This window comes from Amia ocellicauda, chromosome 16 (assembly GCF_036373705.1).
Source record: "Amia ocellicauda isolate fAmiCal2 chromosome 16, fAmiCal2.hap1, whole genome shotgun sequence".
Lineage (NCBI taxonomy): Eukaryota > Metazoa > Chordata > Actinopteri > Amiiformes > Amiidae > Amia > Amia ocellicauda.
Genome location: NC_089865.1, coordinates 18,477,012 through 18,502,713, shown reverse-complemented (window position 1 = coordinate 18,502,713; position 25,702 = coordinate 18,477,012). Strand labels below are relative to the sequence as shown.

At 39.5% G+C, this 25,702-nt stretch overlaps 1 protein-coding gene across 5 annotated transcripts in view; it reads left to right on the top strand.

Moving 5' to 3' along the window:
- The window catches only part of vps8 (VPS8 subunit of CORVET complex), a 183,437-nt gene that overhangs the window by 43,419 nt on the left and 114,316 nt on the right, over positions 1-25,702 (top strand). For all 5 annotated transcript variants that reach the window (XR_010804780.1, XM_066688393.1, XM_066688391.1 and 2 more), the window contains 10 exons: positions 1,432-1,474; positions 1,861-1,933; positions 9,951-10,070; positions 10,752-10,823; positions 14,006-14,125; positions 14,747-14,803; positions 15,578-15,660; positions 17,940-18,024; positions 18,715-18,813; positions 19,286-19,375. Coding sequence is in view for 4 of the 5 variants with exons in the window: in XM_066688393.1 (XP_066544490.1) it covers positions 1,432-1,474; positions 1,861-1,933; positions 9,951-10,070; positions 10,752-10,823; positions 14,006-14,125; positions 14,747-14,803; positions 15,578-15,660; positions 17,940-18,024; positions 18,715-18,813; positions 19,286-19,375 (842 nt within the window). In the remaining variant the exon portion in view is untranslated. The remainder of the gene's footprint in view (positions 1-1,431; positions 1,475-1,860; positions 1,934-9,950; positions 10,071-10,751; positions 10,824-14,005; positions 14,126-14,746; positions 14,804-15,577; positions 15,661-17,939; positions 18,025-18,714; positions 18,814-19,285; positions 19,376-25,702) is intronic.

The window sequence follows — 25,702 nt, the reverse complement described above, 5'->3', positions numbered from 1 at the left end:
CCCCTGATAGGGATACTATAGGCGCTTATAACTTTATAACTTTTGAAAAATCCTCCCCATCAATTAATGCATTCTGTTTGTATATTTAGACCATATGTATTGCCCTCTCATCATATTTGCAACCTTTGTGCGCCTGGTACTTCCCACGGTCTACGACTGTCCAGTTATTGCAGCATTTCAGGAAGGTTTTACTTGCCAACTATCTGTATTGTTAAAATTCTGTGCTGCTGCCAAACCCCTTTGAATTTTTGCTAAATGATTAATCGCTGGCTGTGAAATATTAACAACTGCAACAAAATGTCTGAAACTGTATTGAGCAGGCTACAACCACACCAAGCTCAATCCAGTATATGTACACATCCATATATTTTGTGTTCTGTTTTGGTGAAATAATAAACTGATGGCCATAAAAAAAGAAAAAAACACTCTGTATCACAGCACTGTGCTTATGGCTGTTCTGGTAAGAGGAGGTGAAAGGGATAAAAGGGAATTTTTCTCTACAGGCCTGATGAGTTTGATCCTGCAAGGCCAGATAGATCTCTGTAACATCTAAAGGCCACGATTACTTGGCTATTTTATTGTAAAGCAGTGTGAGAATTTCAAACAATTGCCAGTGTGTAGCTTCTGACCTCTGTGGGCCTCAATGCAATCAGTTCAGTGGCTTCTTACGTTTTACACATATTCCTCACTTTTAAATTGACAAGACTAACTCCCATAGAATTAAGCCATTTGTTCAAAACCTCAGAGAAGTCTCAAAGTATAGACACCAGTTTGAAATCCAACAGCAGGAAACATGTACAACAAAAAGAAAAATCATTGTTTGGGTGACACCTTTTTAAAGGTCACTTCAATAAGCAATCGATTTGTTTTTGTGTTGTGCCTCCTCAATTAGGCTGAGCACTCTGCAGTTTTATAACAGTGTTTACTACAGTTTACATTGTTGATTGGAGGCTGAAGAAAGGTAAATAAATGAGTATGGTCAGGTGCCAGTACGCTGAATCTTCCTCTCATTATAACTCAGATAAGCTGAGAATTTAAATCATAAGCATGCTTCTGTTAATCTGATTTCTTGCTGATTACCTTTCCTGCTTGTATATAGTAGCTCCATCAGATTCTCTGATCTGTGTTTTGCTTTGATTTCTACTGACTATGATGACAACCCTTTGCCAAATTAGCTTCCAAACAGACATCGAGCAGAACTAGTTGGAATATGGATTATGCAAAGAACCGTGTGCTTTATGAATTTCTGCCAGTTCTTTACAACTGAATTCAGTTTTTGTATTCAACAATTGCATTGTAATTAATTAGACCTTTGCTGTATAAGCTATCCCATCTTTTCTCTAAATAACATAATACTGTGTGCATTGCAGGGTTCTGTCAACAGCAACAATGGGATCCAAAATTAAAATACATTTTCTGTTTATCTTCCAGATGAACAAGTTGTAATGGGCAACAAGCTTTTGGTATACATAAGGTAAGATTGTCATAGGTATATCTGTTCTGTTTGTATCTGGGTGTATTTACAACAATACAGGCAGATTTTTCAGGGTGTAAAATTAAACTGTGATTGCTTATGGAAAATCGCTATATGACGAACCCTGACTTGGTTCAAAGAACATAAGATAACAGGTCTTTATTTTTTTGTTGGTTTTATTTCTTTAATAAATGTAGGGAAAATAAGTTTGTCGATAAGGTAAGCTGTAACTCTAAGTATGCACATTAAGTTAGGGAATCCTTAGTTGCCTATTTGTGTGGTCCTTTATGCGTTTCCTAATTAAATCAGTGATGGGAACTGTATGATACACACATCCTATCGTTATTTTCTTGAAACATTAGTTTTTGTTTGTATTTGTTTCCCAGCTGCTCCTTGGCAGGACGAGCATATCCTTTGGGGGACATTCCAGAAGATCTTGTGCCTCAAGTGAAGAACCAGGTAGGTTCCATGTACGGATGCATCACAGTTGAACCTTTCACTGGAAATGGCTTAATTTGCTTCTTATGCAGTTCTGACTGAGCTCAAAATGGGGACATTTCAGTCACATTTTCCAACATCTCCAGCTGTTTCCAGGTACCATTTCAAGAAACAAGAGAGCATAGGGTTACACACTGATCATTAACTGATCCCTCGTCTCCCCCAAATTAGGTCTATTACAGATTATATCGATTTGAGGTTTCCAAGTTTTTATCGCAAAATAGCAGATGCTAGTGAACTGCATTGTGAAATATCAAGTGTTTAAACTTTGTGATCCAAATGAAATTGATTCTGCTCCTCCTGCAAAATTGCATCCTGGTGTATCACACATTCTCTGAGGCGAAAAATCACATCGCACTTGATCATTTTGGGCAGAATGTAATGGGCTTTCGTTATAGTTTATTCTCCAGCTCACTATGCAGAAGAGCTGTTGACACATTTAGTTCCACATAATCCCTGAATGTCACTCAAATCGCAAGACACCCTTACTTGTGTTAAGTAATGTAGCACATCTTCCCATTATCAATAAATCCTTGGTTTAAATTTATGCTCTTCAGGCGGCAGGGAAAATGTCTTCCTGCCAAAGTTATCTCCGCTTCTGTTGGCCAACCCATTCTCCGCAAGGTGGATTGCTCTTCCAGCACCCCTCATTGCATTAAAATGCACTTGATTCTGGAGTCTGCAGACCACATGGTGCACTACTTCATGGAAGGGACTGATACGAGTTATTATTTTTATTTGTGCCTGTTTTTGTGTGAAACCGTGGACTGAACGCGTCTTCCTGCATTCTGCGTTGTGTACACATTAACTGAAGGGGTTGGCTTTTCCATCATTTTTACCCCTTTATCATGGTGAGAGACTATAGTTTTCCTTCCTTACTTCAACAGTTATTATACGAAATAGACAGAAACTACAGAATAAGAGCTGTTAACTAAAAGGAGAGAAAATGAAAAGGCAGCCAGCAAATAATCTCCTTAATTCTTGAATGATAAGCTCCTAGAATTAAATGTAGGTTTATCAAGACTTTGCATGCAGCAAAATGATGGTGTGCCTAGCTGTATTCTGCTCAAGCATAGACACTCAGCATGGTCTACTAGATGGCACTGTTGGTTTATGTATGCAGTTCACTTTGTTTCCCCTTCTACATTCAGTGTTCCATCAAGTTAGGTATTGGCAAGGCTGTCTGGCCGTGTAAACTGAAAGAAGAATTGTGATTATCTACTGTATAAATCAAGGGGCAGACGGCATATCTGCAAAGCATTGCATAGCTTAGCATTTAGTTAACTGAACCATATGTGCATACACAAACGCAGCCTTCTCAAAGACAAACTGTATCCAGTGTTGATAAAGAGCATTTTTGTGATCTGGTGAATGCAGTTGCCTTAGAAGTGTCCGTGTGACATTACCTGCCAGTTTATAATATTTACATCTACTCACACTCTGCATTTCTACCGGTCTCTAATTCTATTTACATTAGCTTCGCTGCTGTATTTTCAGGTAAATGTCTCTTCTCTCGCAGAATTTAAAGTCCCTGCATGAGCATTGTGTGGACTATATCTGGATGAATTACCTGTTGTTACTGCACTGATGTTGGGTTTATGCATTTTGCTGATCAAGTCAATCCACAATGAAAAACGGTGTACTTTCAATATCATATTAATTTCATTTCACAACAAAGCCTTTCAAATCCGTTGTTTGTTGAATTCTATCTGTGACCTTTGAGTTAAATTTACTAGAAGTTTTTCTTTAAAGCTTTGCATATTGAAAAACATAGAAAGTTTAAAAAAAAAGTGAAAACTGGAAGCTCCCGGCATTCTCTCTACTGCCTACATGCCTCATTTGTCATGTTTTGTTGGTTTAGTTTTTCTTTTCTTTTTTTTCTCGTTTGTCTTTGTGCAAATCGCTTGGAGCCCATCAGGACATTACCTTTCAGTTTGGGGCATCACTGTACACTACAAATCCAACAAGCTTTGAGTTTGATATGCAGTAGAGCTCCCCCTCCTTCTCCTCCACATTGTCATGATTTGTCAGCGGCTACGCAACTAAATGCGAAGAGATGCAGCCGCAGGATTGAGAACAGTGGGTGACAGAGAGAGAGCTTTTGGAGCCACTTTAAAGAGGAGCGGGACTCCTCCGAAGGAACACGTTTGGAGTAGTTTGCCCTCCTGGAGAGGAAGGGGAGAGTCCTGAAAGTCTGTAGCGTTCACTGACAAAGGGTTTCCTGCTGAAACCCTTCACCGAAATTCCTGAGTCTGAACACATCCACTCAAGATCTTTTGATGAGTTATACCATAGCAGCAGTGATTCTTGTTTCTTTGTCCTGTTTTTTATTTTCTTTCTTTTTCATTCAACCTTCAGTCTAAGTGAAGAATTCACTATGGGTTGGCATGTTATTATTATTATTATTTTTATTAACATAAAAGTATGAATGGATTAAATGGAAAAAATATCTTTATAACCATTGAAATGCTCCATCACTTGGGAAAAGACAATCTATTTATAGTTGGTATATCTCTCTTCTCTAGGTAGCCAGAGCGCTTTGCAGATTAAAACAATGAATACAAGGTTGTCGAAATGAAATAAATCATAAAGGGTGAATTAAGGATAACAACCACCTCCTTGACAGATGTAGTTGGTCCCTAGCAAGCTCTACTGGAAGAAGGAAAGAAGGTGGTTACATGTGATTCAGAACAGTGTGCCAGAAATACAGACATAGCAGTTTCAATATCTGCAGGTAGGCATATAAAAGTTTTTGAATGTGTATCCTTGGCACAAATATGTCCACTAATGAACAAAAAACAAACTAACATAGCGTATGCACATAAGTTTAATAGTGAAAGACTGCTTAATGGGCAGCACTGAAATAAAACCTTTCCAAATTATCTGATCAACGGAAATGGCTGTTTGTTCAACATTTAAATGAGGTATTCAAATGGTCTGTCCAATCTGTACTGGAGTAACGGCTAGCAACTGCAGCAGCTGTTATTTGAACACTCCCTCTTAGTGGCACCCCAGGCCTGTTGGGATTGGAGCACCCAGGACCATGGTATCTATTGTCTATGGAAAAGAGATGAACTGGACTGCACTGAGCAAAACCTCATATAGTTGTCATATCGGAAGGCTGTGATGAATCATGGCCTCCGGAGATTAAAGGCACAAGAGGTTAGTGACCTAAACGCCTTCTGCCACCCAGCTCCGCAATCACTGTAGCTTTCTCAGCCCCGGAGGGACAGGAGCTTTGGACACTATTGGATTAATAAAGAAATGTCTATTGCTCTGAATGCTGCGATTTGATCGTATTTACTGAGCACACTGGCAACGCTGCAGGCCTTTTGTATCTTTCGATGTGCGAGGCACTGGCAAAGATTTTCATGTAGGATCATCGTCAACCAGCCACAAATAACACAAAGAGGGGGAGCGCAAGCTGCTCGGAGGATTTCTGATCTCATACTTACTCTGGGATTGAGCTAAAATTGGGTCTTGCAAATATATCCCAGTGTAACCTCCTCCAGGGATCCATTTTAAAGAGGAGCTGCAGACAATAGTAAGATATCTGAGGCTTGTTTCTGCTGCTTAACCAGGAAAGGTTAAATGAGGAATTGTAGGAATATCTAATGGAAACATAATTTTGGAAAAAAAAACTAACATTTCCCCCTGTGCTGCAGTGCCATCACACTCTCAGCTTGATCAGTCTCTGTGCCGAATATATATAACAATATTATGGGAAGTCTTTAAAATGGTGCTAATGTACATGAAGGCCTTTGAAGTGTCTGCTTAATGATAAAGCAATAGTACAGGCTATATATATATTTTGTGTAATATGCATACAACAAAAATGTATGATGAAAAAACTAATGAAGACAGAGCCAGGCAAAGATGTTTTATTTGAATACGTCACACAATGCGGGTTCCCAAAAGCAGAGCTGTCATTACTGATTACATAGCAATCCTGTCTTCTCAAGGCCAGGTCGAGTGTAGAAAGCTCTCCCATGATAAATGGGAGGCGGCATAAATAACCCAGAGCAAGTTATGAAAGCTGATGAAATCAAATGAGACGAGACATCCAACAATGAATAATGTCATATTTCTCTCATTAGGTGTACACTGGCTGCTTAACAAAATATATGAAAATTAGAACAATCAACGCACATCCTCCTTAGAAAATGTGCTTACAGTTCAGTTTTTGGTTCAGTTTGTAGTATCAAAGGATTTAAAAGTAAATATTTTGTGCTGCAACCTTATTTCTCCAGACTTTTTCATATTCAGCCAGCGCTTGTGTACATATCGATGTTTGTTACTGCAAACATTCAGTGCTTGGGGTACTGGTGTGGTTCATTAGCAAGTTTTTCTCCTTGGTATTGGCATTACGCGTCTCTTTTTGGAACTTCCTCCCGCTTCAAAGACACTGTTCCTCTGCCTTCAAAAGCAGTCTAATGATTCCAGTTTGCACAACGTGACCTTCAGGTGACATTGGGTTGGCTTGTTTAGGCCCTGAGATGTGATGAGGGGGGCCGAAGCTTTCTGTTGCATTATTCAGCTTCGCTGCTCTGAGAAATTTCCATTCCGTGGCAAGTCACGCTTTCTCTGGGCTTAATGATCATTTAAAGGCTTGATTGAAAAGCGGAACTGACCTCCCTGTTTATTCCAAACGATCAGCATTCTAAAGAGCTGGAGGGGAGGGCAGTTTTCAAACCGCAGTAAATTATACTTTTGAAAGGCAATTGGAGTGTAGTGTGTGACATCTGCATTAGATCCTTTGTCACCGTTATTGACCACTCAACGTGTTTCTGCGCTAAGAAACATAATGACAGCACAGGTTTCAACATCATATTTGCCATTGTCTAAATATTTACAATAATAAAAACACACTGCCTTCCTGCATTACTGTTTGCTCTGGAGCAGGAGAATCGACTGTTCAGCTGATGCAATCCTGCTGAAATCAAACATGGCACATTTATTGGAAATAAATGTAGAAGACCCCTATCGGCTGAATTTTCATAATTCTATGTTAAGATCTTTTTTGAACTTGCTTTTAAGTTGCTTTCATGGATTATGTTCCCTGTCAAGGACTATGTGAGGTAACGTACTGAGATCAGCAGTAGGCTGTCCAATGAGTGTAGTATTTATGAAAATCAACACTTGGAAGTGGGGCTGTTTTAAAATGAGGAGGAAGGAATCGTATATCAGATACCTTCTGTTGGTGCCAAGTTCCTATCCCTGAGAATAATTGATGCTGTACCTTTGTGTGGACATGGTCCTTGGCATAATCTTATGAAGTCATTGGCCCTCAGCATTAAGTCTGTCTAGGAAAGGCAAAGCTAGGGATGTCCTGCCTTACAGGCCTCAAACTCGTATGGTACCCTTACACCATGCCAACTCCTTTTAGAAACTGCATGTCAGTAAGCTGGTAGAACATTCCCAACAGATGTAGTTCTGATAAGCAAGAGTCCATCTGACCCAGCATCTAGCAGTTATTCTGGTAGTAAAAAGTGGAAGGTAATGTTAGTTCCCAAATACTTTATCTGTAGCATTCTAATGCTTGTCCCGTGTGTTTTCAAGAGTTTGTTATGTTTACTGGACACACGTGTGTTTATATGTGAAGGACAATAGTAAACGTTAGTAGCTTGTAAGGATTCGATTTGGTTACTATAACAAAAATTGCTCAGTGTCGTCTTTGCTCCGTGAGAAAAAGAGCTGTTGGGTAAATATAATGAGACTTTCAGCTTGAATGAGTCCCAGGTGTAAGTGTGACAGTAAAATTGCATGTGTTTTCTTTCCTGCTGCCTAGAAGAACCTCGCAAAAAGCAATCATTGCTGTTCAGTCGTGTATACGTGGGATTAATAAAGAACAAATTGGAGGTGCTTTAAGCTTGCTCTACTTGAATACTTTTTTATAGTCTTTTTTTTTTTTTTTATAAAGGTCTATTCAGGATAAAACCAGTTCAAAGGGAGAGTGGATAGGTGTTTTTGTTTTGTTTTTTGTTTTCTTTTGCTCCTTTGATTTCCATAGCCCTCTATCACAGGCTTTGTTTATAAATAATCCTTATCGACTGGCTGTTCACGCAGGCTGACCGCCTTGTTTCATCTCTCTTCTCTCAGGAGGCCCGCTGAGAGCAAATTACTCTTTGAACTCCTCTTCCTGGATTGTGGAAATTGTTTTAATTAATGCAGATGAATTACTGTGCCATAACAATACAATGGCAAAAATAAATGCTTACTTACCACCCTTCAGTGAAGGAAAAGTTTGCTTCCTTTATAAAAACTCCAGCATTTTAATAAGGTCTTCGTTACCATACACGACCGATTTATAAATGTATTTATAAATTTAAATATGAAGACATCTTAGTGTTGCATACTGCATTCTGCTTGAACTAAGTTCAAAATGTAACATGGTGTTTTTAGAGAAGTATGGTATTTATTTCTATCAACTTGTAACAGGGATTGTGTTTTACTTCTGTATCTTCAAAAACATTTGCAACTGATTGCCAGGGAAACCTCTGTCTAGGCTGACAGGACTGCACAGTGAAGATGAAAGGCCTAACTGCAGAAAATACTTAATTTTGTTAAAAAAAAGAAATGCATACAATATTCCATTGTGTTACTCAAACCTGCCAAATTCATATTTGTATGGAAGAAGCTGCAGCCAAGATTTCCTCATCAGTCCTAAAGTTGTCATCAGCTGACACCCTGGGTCTGTAGCAGACAGTCAGACAATATCTTAGTGGCTGATAATATGCACAGTATTGGGACACACATTCTAACTATATTTTTATATTAAAAAAATGGAAGCTTTTTCTACATGGAAAATGAGTTCTGCATTGCATTTAAGGTCTGTTGAAAGAATGACTGCCTGGCTGAAATGATGAAAGACAGCGAGAGGAGAAATCTCTGATAAAATCTGGGTCTGGAAAAGCAAATGGGACGCCGGGGAGGGGGGCAGTGATTGAATGGGTAGGACATAAGTGAGCTCTTCAGAATACATTAGCTATTTTAATTTAAATGTGATCTGAAATGCCATCTCAGATTGTCTGTTTGTAAACAATGCAATCGAATTATCTATTCTGACTGTTTTAATTTTCCTGTTTTGTTCTGTTTTCCACTGTGTCTATGCATCTGTATTGGCACTGCGATAATTGAAGGGGGATTCAAAACCTTAGCTTTTTTGTCCAGTCTTATTTATAGCCCTTAGCTTCCTAATGAATTGTGGAAACAGTTCTCACCATCCAGTTTTATATTTATATATATATATATATATATGGAACAATCGTTGCATACAGGTTCGTGTACAATTTCAGGATGCAAAACAATAGAATGCAGTACAATGGAACAAAATAAGCTGAAATCTGGGCACTTGAGTAAACTACAAAGCTACCCCTCACCCCCCCCCAATTGCAGTCAAGGAAGTTCAATAAATCTGACGCATACATTTCTTTGGTACACAAATATAGCAATGAAGAGATGCAAGAGATGTAGTAATGAAGATAGGAAATATGAAAAAGATTATAAATAGTGAACTACCTCCAAATTTGTGTGACAACTTCGAGACTGTGCCGATCATGTCCCTGAAGATGCTGTACATAACCACACAAAAAATTATTACAACAAACGCAAGTGACCAAAACATTTATACTTTCATACAATAAGGTGCCAAAGGGATAGTGTTACAGATTGCCATTGCTAGCATGATATAGAACTTAAACTGGACAAATAAATGTATTCCTCAGTATTTTGATGACATGGCAGATGCATTTTATTCTGATTGAGCTGTCAGATACTTAGTTACTAATTGCTACTGGTATTCTAACCTTCCCAGGAGCCAATCAGAGATGCCCTTAACTTTTTTTTTTTGGTCTGTTAAATGTTTAATCAAACCCTCAGTTCACATGGGAATGCAAGATGTGAATAGATGTCCTCTTCAGAATGGTGCCATGTGATGCATTGACAAAGCCCTTCACAGTGTTAGGTCTGTGTTTGGCAGGTGTTTGAGTTCCTGATCCGCCTGCACTCGGTGGAAGCGGCTCCGGAGGAGGAGGTGTATCCATACATCCGCACGCTGCTGCACTTCGACACGCGAGAGTTCCTCAATGTGCTGGCACTGGTAAGACACCCCCTTACGAGCGTACAGAACTTGTTTAATTACCCACAATGTTGTATTTCAAGTGGGGGAAAAGAAAAGTCACGTTGTTAAACTTTCAAGGACAGAGAGTACTTGCACCACAGTGAGCTGACTTCAAAGCTGTCACAACCCAGTTGGAGGTTGGCATGAAATCCATGTCTTGTTAAGACTAATTTGCTAATTTACTGTGGCAGTAACCGCAGAACAGAACTTACAGAATTACTTCCAGCAATCGGGCTAATAACGTCAGTAATTTAGTAATTTATTTCTCTTTGGAACTGCCTCCTTTGCAATGAGCAGTACATGCCCTTAAATAAGCAATGGTGTGATAGGAACTTTCTAGTGTTAGTATTGTCCTTTACTGCTTCTTGCCCTCAGTTTTCTTTGGATCCTTAGCCGAACTGTGATCTCATTACTGTCACCGTCACACACTAACATGCACATTAGAAAAAAATGTAATTGAAACCAGAGATAAACGTACAGATGACATTTACATAGACGGACACTAAATATCCGCATACAATTATCCACTTCCTGAAACATAAGTGTTTCAATCAGTTACATAACTAGACAGCCCTTTTTTGATTATACTTTTTATAAAGAGAGATTGAATATGGCAGATCTATATGTAGGTGTCTGATCATTTTACATTTTGCTCCCCAGACCTTTGAAGATTTCAAGAATGACAAACAGGCCCTGGAATACCAGCAGCGGATCGTGGACATCTTGCTTAAGGTACCCCTAGTCTGTTCCTGTGGTTTGCCTGTGAAGGTGCTGTAATGCTGATGTGTGGTGAATTGTTAGGAGAACATTTTAATCCACAGCCTTTGTCAGCCCTGTTCCATAGCTGTAGATAGAATTGGCCAAATCCACCCATACATCTGGCAAAGAGTCTTGTGTGACACTATGCTCGTTTTGTTGATGTTATCTCTTCTGATGAGTCAGAGATAGCATAATGGATTTCCACTACTTGCATATCATTGCCATTATTTGAGAAAACGGATAATTCATTTTTATCACGAAGGGAAGGAAAATATACCCAGATCTTACAGGCCGAATGTGTATTAGTCTGAGCTGGATCTGCTGAGACTGTCAGAGTTACTTTGCAGGAGAGCCAGATTCTCTTTGTGTGTGCAAGGCTCGTTGAAACGCAGGAGAACACGTTTAAAATGGAAGTACATCAGACAAATGGAGGAGAGGGAAATTAACCCAACCCGTCCAAAAAGGCCTTGATTAGGGATCTTGCTGCTATGTGGAGCTCATGTTAATTTCTCTAATTAAGCTCTTCTCAGACACTGGAGGACCAGAGAGCACGAGGGGTTGAGCAGGATGTGCCCTCGAATGCAAAACCACGGTCCGTCTTTATAAACCATATGCTAACAAATGAGGGGGCCAGTGCCTTCGCGCATGAATCATTCTCGGTGATCCGACTGTGATGGGAGCGATTTTCAATCAGTCTGAGCCTTCATCAGCTCGAGTGCTAGACCGGCGCTCATTAGGCACATGGCTATCCAGGCCAATCAGCCCTCAGAAAAACGGCCTTTTTTATCATTGCTTACTGTTTTTATGATCTAATTCAAGGGCTTGTCAGACTCTTGCCCATGCAGCTGGCAAGGCCTCCTAGTTTATGCCACCTGTGCCCGAGATATTGGTTGATTAATCTGAACTTTGTCTGCTTAATTGAATACACATTAGTTTTGCATTCAGGTCTTAAAACAGCATACTTCTTAGCATACCCTGTGTGTTAAACCATCAGAGAGCAACACATCCGACATCTTCAGTTTGGAGTTTTCATTTTTAGAACTGCTTTATAAAGTTCACCATCTTCAGATGGTTTCTTTCCTGTAGATGTCAAATTACTGACATGAAATTAAGCAATCCTTGCTTCCTTGGACCTGTTGGTTTATTGGTAAACATTGATTGTAGTGCCCAAGTTGAAGCTAAATTTTACGTTTCCATTCTATATTCAGAGTTTGTTTTTATGAACTACTCTACAATGTCTTTCCACATTTCCTTTTTTTTTTTTTTTTTTTTTTGCCAGAGCCAAGTGTGCATTTGCAGGTTAAATACACGCTATTGTCATAAAATCCTCCTCCTCCCACTCCATGTGGAAATGATAGGTTTAAAGTAGAAGGCTCATTGTGCTCATTGTGCTATTAAAATAATGAAATTAGAAAAGAATGTTGAAAGTAAAGGTTAATGCTTTATTATTTATTATTTAATGCTTATTAAATGATTATTCATTCCCCAAGAGCCTTCTTAAAGCAAAAATATAACGGATCATTTTTTGTGTTTAATATTTAAACTTAATACATAAGACCCCCCATTCGAATTTACATCATGTCTTCTTGTATCTCTGAATCCTGCAGCCCTGCATGGATCTGCATGGCTCTCCTGATAGCTTTCCATTATATTAACTGCACAGAAACGGAACGCATATGTTTTCTAATATATTCAATTTATTGTTACCGTGATTTTAAAATCTATCAATCAATCATTTAAGATCTACTCTCCGACGTGTCAAGATTGAGCAGTAGATTGCGATTGATAGGTTGGGAGCACTACATTGAAATATGGTGATTTTCAAAGTGTAATAACGTGTGTTCTGATCTCATGATTTGGGGATAATTTATGGTTGTTGAACTTTGATCTAGTAGGTGTTCAACCTTCTCAAACTGCTCGAAAGTGTACTAAATGACTCTCGGGAGAGATTAAAGAGTACGGCATAATTGGGTAAATGGTTTGAACATGACTGGATTTGAAAGTGCTATTAGCTTGTTTTTTTGCCCACCGTGTTTGACATCTTCCTTACACATCAGTGTTTTATATAGGTGCTAATAGATTTCATTTTTTTTTTCACCACTGTTGGGAGATGTAGTTCAATGAATCTGTGTAACATGTCCCAGTGCATTGAGCGTCACTAAGGTACATGTAGCCATGGTGTTCACTGAGCTGTTCCTTATCAGGACCTGTCGTTCCCATTACTGTTTTCGAACCAATTCACATTTACTGCTTTAAAGGTACACAATCTCTTCAAAGCGTATATTTGTTGCAGATTTGCTTTGCCACAGACTTTAAAAGCTCTATTCTAGTCCAGATGTATGTACAGTAGACTAGAAGGTCATCCTCAAGACCTTTAACAGAAATGTTTTTCTCTGTTAAACCCATAATCAGGGCTGCCTACCGACTCTGCTTTCAGATTCCAAAGTTGCTCAAAGGAATGGGAAAAGAAGCGGTTGGAAATATTTGAAAAGGCTGATAAATAATGATTAAGAAAGATGATTTCTTGAAGGCTTGAATGCACTTCTCTTGTACAAGAATTCAGGTTATAGGGTCTCTGGCACATAAAACATGCCATTTTGTAGAAAAGCAGTGGGTGGCTTTTTTAAGAATTGACGTCCTATAAGGCTTAGTTTGCTGGCTACCTGGGAGAAAAACAAAAATGCTTTTTTTCATTTTTGCTTGGGGTTTGATTTAAATGTTTATTAATTGTTTTAAGTGGTTTTCTAGCATCCGCTATGTTAGGCTTTGATGTAATAAAATGAAAAGCAGCCCAGGAGTATGCTTCAGATTATACCTACCTTTTTAATTTCAGACTACTGCTAGACGGACTGTTGTGCAAAACTGTCTTGTGTGGCTTCAGGGTTTCATTTGCATATGATGATAATTGTAGATCAAGCAAAAATAATATAATAAAAAATGTGGAAAAGCTCTTGGTTAAATGATTTCTGGTGTCATGCATAAAGCTTTCATGACATACTATTAAGTCCCAACTTAAAGCTCTGTCTGGGTAGTATGATTCTTCTACTAGTAAAACTCTTCAGTTTTGGTTTCCCCCTTTGCAGCGCAAGATAAGTAAACACAGTTTGTCTGACAGCACATCCATGGACACTGAGGCCCTCTGTGTCTCTTCTCAGGTCATGGTGGAAAACTCAGACTTCACCCCTTCCCAGGTGGGCTGCCTCTTTACCTTCCTGGCCCGGCAGCTGGCGAAACCCAACAACACGCTGTTCGTCAACAGAAAGCTCTTTGACCAGGTAAAGGCTATTTTTTTACCCAGGTCTCCTATTGGAAATCCAGAGCTGGCTGGGAAATGCTTTTGAGCCCCATAACTCTGTATCGTGCCCAGTGATGCACTGGGGTCCCATCCTGGATGTATTCCTGCCTTGCACCGTATGCCTGCCGGGATTGGCTCTGGCCTCCCTGCAACCCTTGCCAAGATAAGTGGTTTCTAAAATGGATGGATGGATGGAACTCTGTATCGTTGAGCTGCAATGCCACTTGAGCCTCTTTAGCATTGCAAGTAGCTGCTGGGAATTGCGCCTGGGCAGGTCTATTGTCCGTGTTGTTAAATGAAATCAGTTTCTTCAAGGCCATGCAGCACACAGGCCTATATAAGTGTGGTAAAAGAAGCCCCCACAAGCATAAGCATAAGCATTACCTAAAACTAAATCAGCCATCCAAAGAGACTGAAATGATGCCTGTGACTTCAGAAAAGGACCTTTTTTGATGTATATATAGTAGGGTGGACAAGGGAATGCTGGTCTATGGGGGGTTAATTTCTGCATGTAGGGTGGTCTTCTAATTTTTTTTTAATTTTTTTATATATAATTTGAATCATGATGCTATTTAATCTTAGAAAGTTATTGTCTTCTCAGGTTCTTGAGTTCCTTTGCAGTCCAGACGATGACTCCAGACACACGGAGAGACAGCAGGTAAGCACTGTCTTTGCTATTCTCTTGATAATGCCCCATGGCTTAGTTGTTTTCTGGAGGTTAGTGTTTTATAATCTCTTAATCCCAGTGCCCAACTAATCGAATTCTAAAAAGACTTGTTAATTGTTGATGCCAAATTTATATGTGAGCTTAAAGAGCTGATCTGGGGGGAATGTAATCTTCATGCTGCAAATACCCTTCGCTGAAAAGAAAATCCATACCACATTTTGGATGGAAATATACTACATATAACACTGCCTGAGGATACTCGGGTTGTACCGTATCTTAGAGCAGTGACAACTGCACATTCTCTAGGTTCAATGATCGTGTTCTTTAAGTATTCATTGAAACTTGGATTTGTGTCCAGTATATACCAGGTATTTACAGCACAATGACACTAATATGAATCTAGCTATCCTAAAAGAGTTTGTAAAAGTAAATTCTCTGTTGAATTGGGCCACTACTACATATCCATCATGCTGAGAAAGATGTTAAGCACTGTCACATATAGCTATGAGAAGCCCAAAACGTAGGTTTCAGACTATTAGGTTCCTCAGTCTCATTTGAGCTTGGCGGCTCAGTCTTGCAAGAATTGGAAGCCGATTTTGTTTATATGTAGCTATCCAAAGACATTTAATTGCTGGTCATACATTTAATGGAATAGAAGCAAATTGCACTGCATTGTTTTTTGTTTTTTCAAACCGTGGACTCCACCTGTAAATTGATACAGGTATTAAACTGACAAATGGTCTTGTGTGCTGCCTTGGGTCTTAGGTTCTCCTGGAGCTGCTGCAGGTTGGAGGAGTAGCACAATTTGATGAGAACAGACTTATCAGTCTAGCAGAGAAGGCCGAGTTGTGAGTATGTGTATGTGTTTCATGTGAAGGTTTTAAGGTGTCAGACACACCCTGCAGACAGCACTTCCTGAATTGTCATGCTTTTTGAGCAAGGTAACGTTTGATCTTAAATGTGCATGTTTTCATCGGGGGCCTTTCGAGAGGTTTATACACGTGTTGTATAATGACAGTTCCCATGAGGAAATGTTGACGTTCATCAAATGTGACGTTATGAAAGTAATCTTGTAACATCTAATCATGCTGGAATGAATTAGCTAGACATGCTATCTTGCAAACTCATGAATTAACATGCTAAATAAAGGCTCTGCCAGAATGTGCGCTGAAAAAAATCGAGAAAGAAAATATGTGGATGTGCTAACTGAAATAAAATCTGGCATGCTGTGAACTCCAGCAACCCTATCACCATTCATTTCTAATCTTGGCTGCTTTATGTGGTAACAGGTCCAAAATATCATTTGCATTTCCAAAAGAAAAAACAAAGAAAGCAACTAGTTAGGCAGAGTACAGTGCTGCTTGCCAGAGCTGCAGCTAATCTGAATTCCCAATTTTTGTGAGTGGGCTTCAGAGATATTTTCAAACCCATGCAGAGTGATTTTCTTCAATTGACCAGTACCCAGTGTGTTTTGTTGATACATTTATATGATAAAATGCCTGAGAATAGATGGAGTAGTCTGGTTAATTTGAGTGGGAATGCTACTTCACAGCATAACGATGCCATCTTCACGAAGTCACATTGTAAGATTGAGAAACAGAATAACAAATGTAAACATGTCTTATATGCTCCATTCACGGTAAGAAGATACTCACAGAAAGTATTGAGTACTGCCTAAATCCACTGTTAAAACCATGACTTTACTTTCACCACGGCCAGTGTATACACTCACCTAAAGGATTATTAGGAAAACCTGTTCAATTTCTCATTAATGCAATTATCTAATCAACCAATCACATGGCAGTTGCTTCAATGCATTTAGGGGTGTGGTCCTGGTCAAGACAATCTCCTGAACTCCAAACTGAATGTCTGAATGGGAAAGAAAGGTGATATAAGCAATTTTGAGCGTGGCATGGTTGTTGGTGCCAGACGGGCCGGTCTGAGTATTTCACAATCTGCTCAGTTACTGGGGTTTTCACGCACAACCATTTCTAGGGTTTACAAAGAATTGTGTGAAAAGGGAAAAACATCCAGTATGCGGCAGTCCTGTGGGCGAAAATGCCTTGTTGATGCTAGAGGTCAGAGGAGAATGGGCCGACTGATTCAAGCTGATAGAAGAGCAACTTTGACTGAAATAACCACTCGTTACAACCGAGGTATGCAGCAAAGCATTTGTGAAGCCACAACACGTACAACCTTGAGGCGGATGGGCTACAACAGCAGAAGACCCCACCGGGTACCACTCATCTCCACTACAAATAGGAAAAAGAGGCTACAATTTGCACAAGCTCACCAAAATTGGACAGTTGAAGACTGGAAAAATGTTGCCTGGTCTGATGAGTCTCGATTTCTGTTGAGACATTCAGATGGTAGAGTCAGAATTTGGCGTAAACAGAATGAGAACATGGATCCATCATGCCTTGTTACCACTGTGCAGGCTGGTGGTGGTGGTGTAATGGTGTGGGGGATGTTTTCTTGGCACACTTTAGGCCCCTTAGTGACAATTGGGCATCGTTTAAATGCCACGGCCTACCTGAGCATTGTTTCTGACCATGTCCATCCCTTTATGACCACCATGTACCCATCCTCTGATGGCTACTTCCAGCAGGATAATGCACCATGTCACAAAGGACGAATCATTTCAAATTGGTTTCTTGAACATGACAATGAGTTCACTGTACTAAACTGGCTCCCGACAGTCACCAGATCTCAACCCAATAGAGCATCTTTGGGATGTGGTGGAACGGGAGCTTCGTGCCCTGGATGTGCATCCCACAAATCTCCATCAACTGCAAGATGCTATCCTATCAATATGGGCCAACATTTCTAAAGAATGCTTTCAGCACCTTGTTGAATCAATGCCACGTAGAATTAAGGCAGTTCTGAAGGCGAAAGGGGGTCAAACACAGTATTAGTATGGTGTTCCTAATAATCCTTTAGGTGAGTGTATATTGTAGTATATTGTAGTATATTAAGATGTAACTCTGGGTATGTTTTTTAATGTAATTTGAAATGACTAACATTTGACCTCAGGGTCTTAATGAAGAGAAACCTGTATGTCTTGTTGTCTTAAGTTGTTTCTCTGTTGTGAATTAATTTGAGCCACTTTCTTGGTTTGATCTTTCAGTTATCAGATTTGTGAATTCATGTATGAGAAGAAGCACATGTACGACAAAATTATCTACTGCTATCTAAAGGACTCATTAAGGAAGGTAAGATATTAAAAACAAAAATAGCCTCCTTTTGACTTGCTCGATAAACCATATCTACACCTGTCTGAGAATAATCTACCTCCCTCCAGATCATTTTAATAACATTTCTGCACGGTGAAGTGTAATAAAATGACCTGATTTGAACGCCATGCAAATTAATGTGTGATTGAGAACAGTGATTGAGTCTTTGTATTGTTTGTAATCTCAAACCTGTGTGGATTAGAAGTGCTAAAATGGTCAGTTATTTAACTCAACATTAGCTGCCTGATTATTTGTAGCTATACATCATTTGGAGTTTAACACATTTTAATGAATGCAGTTTACCAGCTGTGAAATAGTTTTCTTCTTCTTTTTTTAAGTGTAAGTGGTCCACTTTTATACCCAGAAACCCCTCTACAAACCCCAATTTGGAATAACCAATTCTTTCAACTGAACCAATCAAAGAGATGCAGAGTTCATGTGTGTCCTATGTGATCTACTTAATTGCACACTGTGAATCGGGACAGCAGGGTTTTGGTGTCCACCCTTACTGACTTTAAAATCATTTAACACACCCACAGCCTTTTCTCTGCATGGTTGAAGAAAGTACATTTTATTACTAATTTGTATTTGGCTCGTCCGAAATAAGTTAATCATTCTTTGACAATATCTGTTTTTTGTTTCCTTTTTTTTTTTTTTTTTTTGTAACAGGAGGATATATTTAACTATATTCACAACATCCTCTCAATCCCAGGATACAGTCCTGAAGAAAAGCAGTTGGTGTGGGACAAAGCCTTGGAACACGTCCAGGTACAGTGTCCCTGAAGTCACAGGCTAAACCCTTATTAAAAAATGGAACAAGCATCATATTAGAAATCAGAAATATCTCAGATTTAATCTCATTATCCCTGCTGTAGGACATTTGGAGAAAAAAAAAAACACAATAAAAACAGAGATACATAGTGAAATGTAATGAATTCCCCAAACAAGTAGGTCTCATTTGTTTTCTGCAATTTAAATTCAATTTGACTGAAAAGCAAGGAACACAATTACCTACAGTTATGGTGCCAGCAGGTTCCATAAAAATTGCTGCTGTTATGTGCATCTCACTACCAAGGCCTTACTTTTACCCTGATGTTGCTTAATTTCTTCTGGAAGAAAATAAAATCGCTGTCATTGAACTGGTTACCTCTGCTTTTGTTTTATTTTCTAGGAAGAAATTGTGTTTAAAAGTAATTCTGGTTTAATCTGATTTTATTTTGTTTTATTTGTTCCTCTCCAGGAGCTCTTGTGCATTGACCCCTCCAAAGCTGCTGATCTGGTGGCCACCCACTTTGCAGATGAGATTCATCCCATAGTCGACAAGCTGGTGGTAAGCACCTTCCTCCCAGTGTCTTCACCCCAGCAGGGTGATTCTAAAGGCTTAGTTTCAAGCCTAATTGCTGACTAATAGTGATTTGTTTGTCAATTGAGCTCGAAATGGCAACACTACACGTTTAATTTTGTGAGTTTAAAAAATGTGGTGTCTGTTCAGGAAGCCTAAACATCCCTTTTTCAATTACAATTCATATATATATATTGCATTATTATTATTAATAATAAAATAATAATTAAGCAACAACCTAGCTTTTGTTTATTTTTAACATCCTGAACTATGAATCACTGGGTACCATTTAAACTGACGTGGCACTGTATTGCAACACTAACCTGACAGAAGTGTAGGCACTCAGATGTGCACTGAGAGATAGGGGTTATCAGGCTAATTGCTTCTTTCTCAATAGACTTAAGACAGATGTCACTCGTACTGGCTTTGCCCATACTGACAAGTGGTTCCTCAGTAAAAATGATCACCATAGTGCACTCACTCCCTCCCAGAAACTCAGAGCCCTTGGGAAATGCTATTCTGCACCAGCCTATAACTGAGGCTTGGAACCCCAGTTTACACACACAGTGGAGGGTCTTAAGACATGCCTGCTGTTCGCCCTACTTCTGACTTTGCCCACTTTTGCTGCCAATTCTCTGTGGTAGCTTAATGGAATCTAAGGCCACACACTCTGAGTTGGATTTCCCGTAATTACATTTGAGATTAATTGAATGTGAGATACCTTCGAAAATCTTAAAGATAACGGGGGGGGGGGGGGGCGCAAAACAAAAAACAGGACTGGCAGAATTATCTTTTAAGTGGGCTTGAAAGATCTGCAAGTGTTTCTGTAATTGTTTTTTGTGTTATCATTAATTACATTGCCATCCATTCGCTAATTGAAAAAAATCTATTTTTTTAGTCTTCAGACGGTCATCAGAGGCCTGTGATGTGATGGTTTAGCAGTTTATTCCTGGATTTGCAAATTACTGTTAAAGTGACAGAAAATTGGCTACCTGAAAAGTCTATGATTTATTTTAATTTTTTCCCCTCTTTTTTGAAATTTTGTTAAGGGTAGCTTTCACGGGTTAGATTAGAAAAAGTGACCAGCGATTGTCTCTTTGCTGCACCACTACCTCTGTGGGGAGAATATTTTCCCGTTCCATGCTTTTTACATTTTTTACTTTCAGTGTATTGTGTAGGAGTACAGTACAATAGTGCCTTTCTTGGTTGGCTTTTAAGATGCTGTCCACTGTGGCCACTGAGGACAGATAAGAAACTGTATCTTTGAATATCAACCATACAACTCATCTACTTCTTCAAAAAGTATATGAAACGTAAACTAGCTTTCAAAAAAGCAATCCAGCTTCTTCGTACTTCACTGAATTATAAAGAAAGTTCTGTTCTTTTGCAGTTTAAATAAAAAAAATCAAAGACTGGACATGGAAGACTGTATAAAGCCCAGACAATTTTAGATACATGATGTCCTTGTGGAGTATGGGTTTGCAGTGTCCAAGTGGGGGTAATAAGTGAGTTTGATTTCCCCAAAGAATGGTTTGTTTTCTTATGGTCTTTGTGTCAGATTCTTATTCTTATTTCTCAAATAAACCAGAAGCCTCAAATTCTTACCAGACTCATTTGCCCTTTAAAACAATTTTATTCTATATTATGTTTGTATTACTTATTTATTGGTAGATGCCCTTATCCAAGGTGATTTACAGAATATAAGAGCAATACAAAAGTGCAATAACACGGTATAAATTTACAGATCAAAATGTAACAATTACAGGTTCAAGTGCATATGTACAATATACAGTTAATATACAATACAAGTCCTACATCCTAGATTTGAATAGCTGACAAGTGCAGACAAGATACACTGAAGTCATAGTTAAGAGCTAAGGTGAAGGGGGCGTAGAGAAAATCACAAATAAACAGGAATACTAGCATTGTAAAAGTAAGCAGTATAATGAAAATGTTAAATAAAGTGCAAAATGACAGGAGAGCTGAACCACTCTGGGGGAATAAACTACTAAGTTACAGGTACAGTCTGAAAAGTAATCGTCGGAAGGAGGTCAGGGACTCCGCTGTCCTGATTTCAGTGGGAAGGTCATTCCACCTCTTAGGGGCCAGAGATTAAAAGGAGCGGCTCTGATGGAAGGGGAGTGGAGAGGAGGAAAAGTTAACCTTCTGGCGGAGGAAGACCGGAGAGGTCTGGAGGGGGTGTAAGGAGAGATGAGGGTTTGACGGTTTGAAGGTCTTGAACTGGATCTGAGCTGAGATCGGGAGCCAGTGGAGGGAGCGGAGCAGTGGAGTAGTGTGTGCGAATCGGGGCAGAGAGAATACCAGACGAGCCGCAGATGAGTTGGAGCAGGCGGGTAGTAGATGCAGTAGTCCAGGGTCTGGAAGAGCAGCTGAGTTATGTAGTTGGTGAGGAAGGGTCGGATTCTGCTTATGTTGTTCATGAAGAATCGGCAGGCGCATGTCACCGTGGTGATGTGCCGAGTGTAGGAGAGCACAGGATCAGGGGTGACTCCTAGGTTTGTAATGGAAGAGGAAGAGAGTGTCATAGATTCTAAGGGGATTGAGATGGAGAAATCAGCAGAAGGTGAGGAGAAGGTGGAAATAAGTAGTTGATTTCTCAGGGGAGTTCCATAACTTGATGAAAGCAAGGCAATCCAGAGAGAGGTGGGAGGCAAAAACAGAGACGAAGTCGTCCTTGTTGGAAGCTGGGTGGCAGTTCCACAGACCTCCTGTGAGGGGAATGGAGGGGAGAGAGGAGGAGGGGAGAGACAGAGAGATGAGGTTGGAGTGATTAGGGAAGCAGTGGCCAGCAGGTGACCGCAGAGAGGCAGGAGAAAGCAGGATGGGAATCTAAGAAATAGTCATAGCTGCCAAGTTTTGATGTGTGGCGTCTCCTCACAGTTTTCTCCTTGCTGGAGTCCCGCAGCAAGAGTCCTTGCCCTTTGGAAGTGGGGCACTGAAGACTGCTTGCGCTGACTGCTGGCAAGGAGGTCCTGGAGGCCATTAAATTGTCCACCTGTAACTAATTGGTACTCCTAAACTGCGTTGAATTACACTGCTTTGGCGAGAGCACTCAAATCCCTCCCTAGTACAACGATTGACCGAATGCAAACTAATTGCTTGGAATGTCTGGAATGCTAATTCTGACAATTAACTGCCTAATCTGATTGCAGAAAATGATACCCAAAACACAAAATGACATTGTTCAATATATTACAGCAATATTATGTAATGCAACTGTTCCGATTACAGAAACTGTTTCAATAAATAGTCAAATGCACAAAGTAAGTCAACTAACAAACAGTAGATTCTGTGCAAAGGTTACAAATACAGGTGCAGTATTAAAGGTAACGTGGATTTCATTTTTATGCCAATCATTTTAATTCTAAAGTTATTCGAAGACTTCAATTAACAGTCACAAAAACGTATTTTATTTTAGCTTTTGATGTTTTTGATTTTATTGAATTAATAGAGCCTATAAGAAATAAACGTATTTTCTTCTGATGTTTAAGATTTAGTTTATTATTCATTCTATGGTTTCTCTAGCACTTTTTCTCTATGTAATCAATCCATAGACCTGTTTCTGGATGGAATATTAAAGTTAAAGTATCTTTGTGTTCCCTGTGCCATAGAACAATGGGGTTGATTGCACTTATTTCTACTGATTGGTTGCTGACGAGACAGGAGTCTGAAACCTTTATTGATGTTCTTAATGCTGTTTACATCCGAGATACAAACAAAATTGTTGTATTGAACCTGTAATGAACAAAGATCAATTTAGCTGCGTGTAAGGGAATAGCAAGGATGTAATTGAACGGTACCTTAAATTGCATTTTCAGAAGCTTTGAGGGATCATTACCGTAGAGGCAAATAAAAAAACACAGACCTACTCTATTCTTCAAAACTTTAAATTAAGTTTTAATGAGTACAGCTGATGCAACTCTCTGTGTACATGTTGTATTTATGAATCCATACTTTCCGCTTCACTTGCATTGTTTATGTGCAACAGCATTATTATGAAGTCTTTTTTTTCGGTTTGCTTTTGTTTACCAGATAAATAAATGTTTCTTAAGAGAGCCATGGACTTCACCGTAATAATGAGGTGAAAGTCAGGCTTTGATTGATTTTGTTCACATTAGGAGTGTCACCATTTTTGTTTTCTTGAAATATTCAATGAAATCAAATAAATACACCTATAAAACACCAGCCCCCACTCAGGAAGACCTTGTCTCCAGGGCATTCTTACATCAGATCTGCATCTGTAAAGAGACGGTTGCCCTATATTTAGACTTGTGTGCGTTCAAACCCTTATTTAAGTAATTTATGACATGTTCTCTTTGTCATTACTTTTTTTTTTTTTTGTATTAGTCAACATGCGAATGTCAGAGTTTGTTTTACTCCCCCCCACTGTGCTTCTCACTAAAAGGCCTGCTTGCATCATAGTTGAGGGAACTTCTTGCCTTTTGGAGAGACATAGCTATTATTAATTAGTGTTTACTGAGTCCGTATCAGGTGCTCACAATCCTCTGGTCACTGAAGATAATTTAGGTCACAGAAAATTGGAACTGGGACCCAATTAATGATCCGTTTTAACAAAACATTTGGAACGTTTGCCAGGCAGAAGATATTTTAGTAAGTGAAAGCATGTCATGTCAGTCCTTTGTTGTTCCTTCAGATATCATTCTACTCACATTCTAATCATGCACAGAGTTTGAACAGACTGCTGTAGATGAAAGGAAAGGCAGAACAATGTTTCAGACCCACTGCAGCCAGCCGTGTCGCAGTCATAACTTCGCGCATTTGATCACTGAATCTGAAAGAAAAACAAAGGAAACCAATGCTAGCTGGTGCAGTGCATTTCCTCTTCATCCTTCAAAGTAGGGAAAAAGGCCCACCTAGTCTCGCTAATGAAGAGCCGAATATTCCTTTGTCTGGTGTTATCCTGGCCCAGAATGCTGCACTTTGTGCCGTTATTTCTTTCTGTAACCTGCAGTAATTGTGATGAGGGAGACAATCTGAATAAAAGCATTCCCCGGGCTCCAAATTATGTCGTCTAAACAAATGCTTTGATTGCCCTGAATAGCAGAAAAGGACAGATGACCAAATATCACTCTGTACAAGCATGTACAGTGAGTACTATACTAATGCTGATTTTGCTTTGATCAACTGAATCCTTTGCCTGAATGGAGTATTCTCATTTTATGTATTTCAGTCTCCAAGACTACATCTCTTCTCACTGTAATTTTCCTCAGTCTCTCAGTTTGTACCTTTTGTGTTTTAGAGCTAGGACTATTTCAGTCTTTCAGTGCTGGTCCCTCTTCCATCAGCAACAGATACTTGTAAGGTTGTGCAATGGCTGCATTGGTTATCTGAAGTCTTTCTGTCCTCATCATTCTGTGCTTTCTGAGCACTAGGTAGGTCAAGTGCTGATAATTGAATAGCAGCATTCGATGAAACACCTTTCAGGACCTTTTTGCTCTACATATCGTATTCACGGGAACCTGTGGTTAGGTGACATAGTGTGGCTCAGACACAATCTATTAACATATGGTGGTGAAGAAAATAAAAATAGCAGGTAGACTATAATTTCAGGATGTCGTTGCAAAAAAGATTGTCTTCCCATTGCTCATTCCCCATATACTGTTTATGTTCCTGCTTGCCACCCCTGCACTTAATCTCGACAGAAGGGGATTGCAGCACAGAAAAGCAGATTTGTGAATGACTAATTTGGCCTGACTGTTGATAGGACTTTGTCCGGTAGGAGAATTGAAGCAGGGTCCTGCATCATTCCTTGACCTCTTCAGCTGAGACTCACAGTGAGTGAGGTTTGCGCTCTGAAACGAAGATCGTAAAATAATAGCTTTGCGCCATTCTATCGTCTTCTGCCCCCTGCATTATACAACCTTATGTTTAACCCACACATTTGCCCAGAAAGTAATGCCTGAGTGACAGCAGTTTAGGCAGGTCTCTTGGAGGGGGTCCAGCTGGGACTGGGGTTTGTAAGTGCTGCTGCAGACTTTCCCGAGAAAGAGCAAGAGGGAAAGATGTGGATGACAGTCATTTTCTCAGCGCAACCTTGTGTCCCACCAGAGGTCACTCCAAGGTGTAAAGCTGCTTTCAACCTATTTGCAGGTTATCAGGCTTGAGAGTCTGTTCAATAAACCATAATAAGAACATAGACTGGTAACAGACAAGAGGAGGCCATTTAGACCATTTGTTTTCCATCCAGTTGCTATCAGGTTATTGATCCAAACACGACATTAAGCTCTTTCCTGAAGATTTGACAGCTTTTTCAGTTTTCTATACATTTTACAC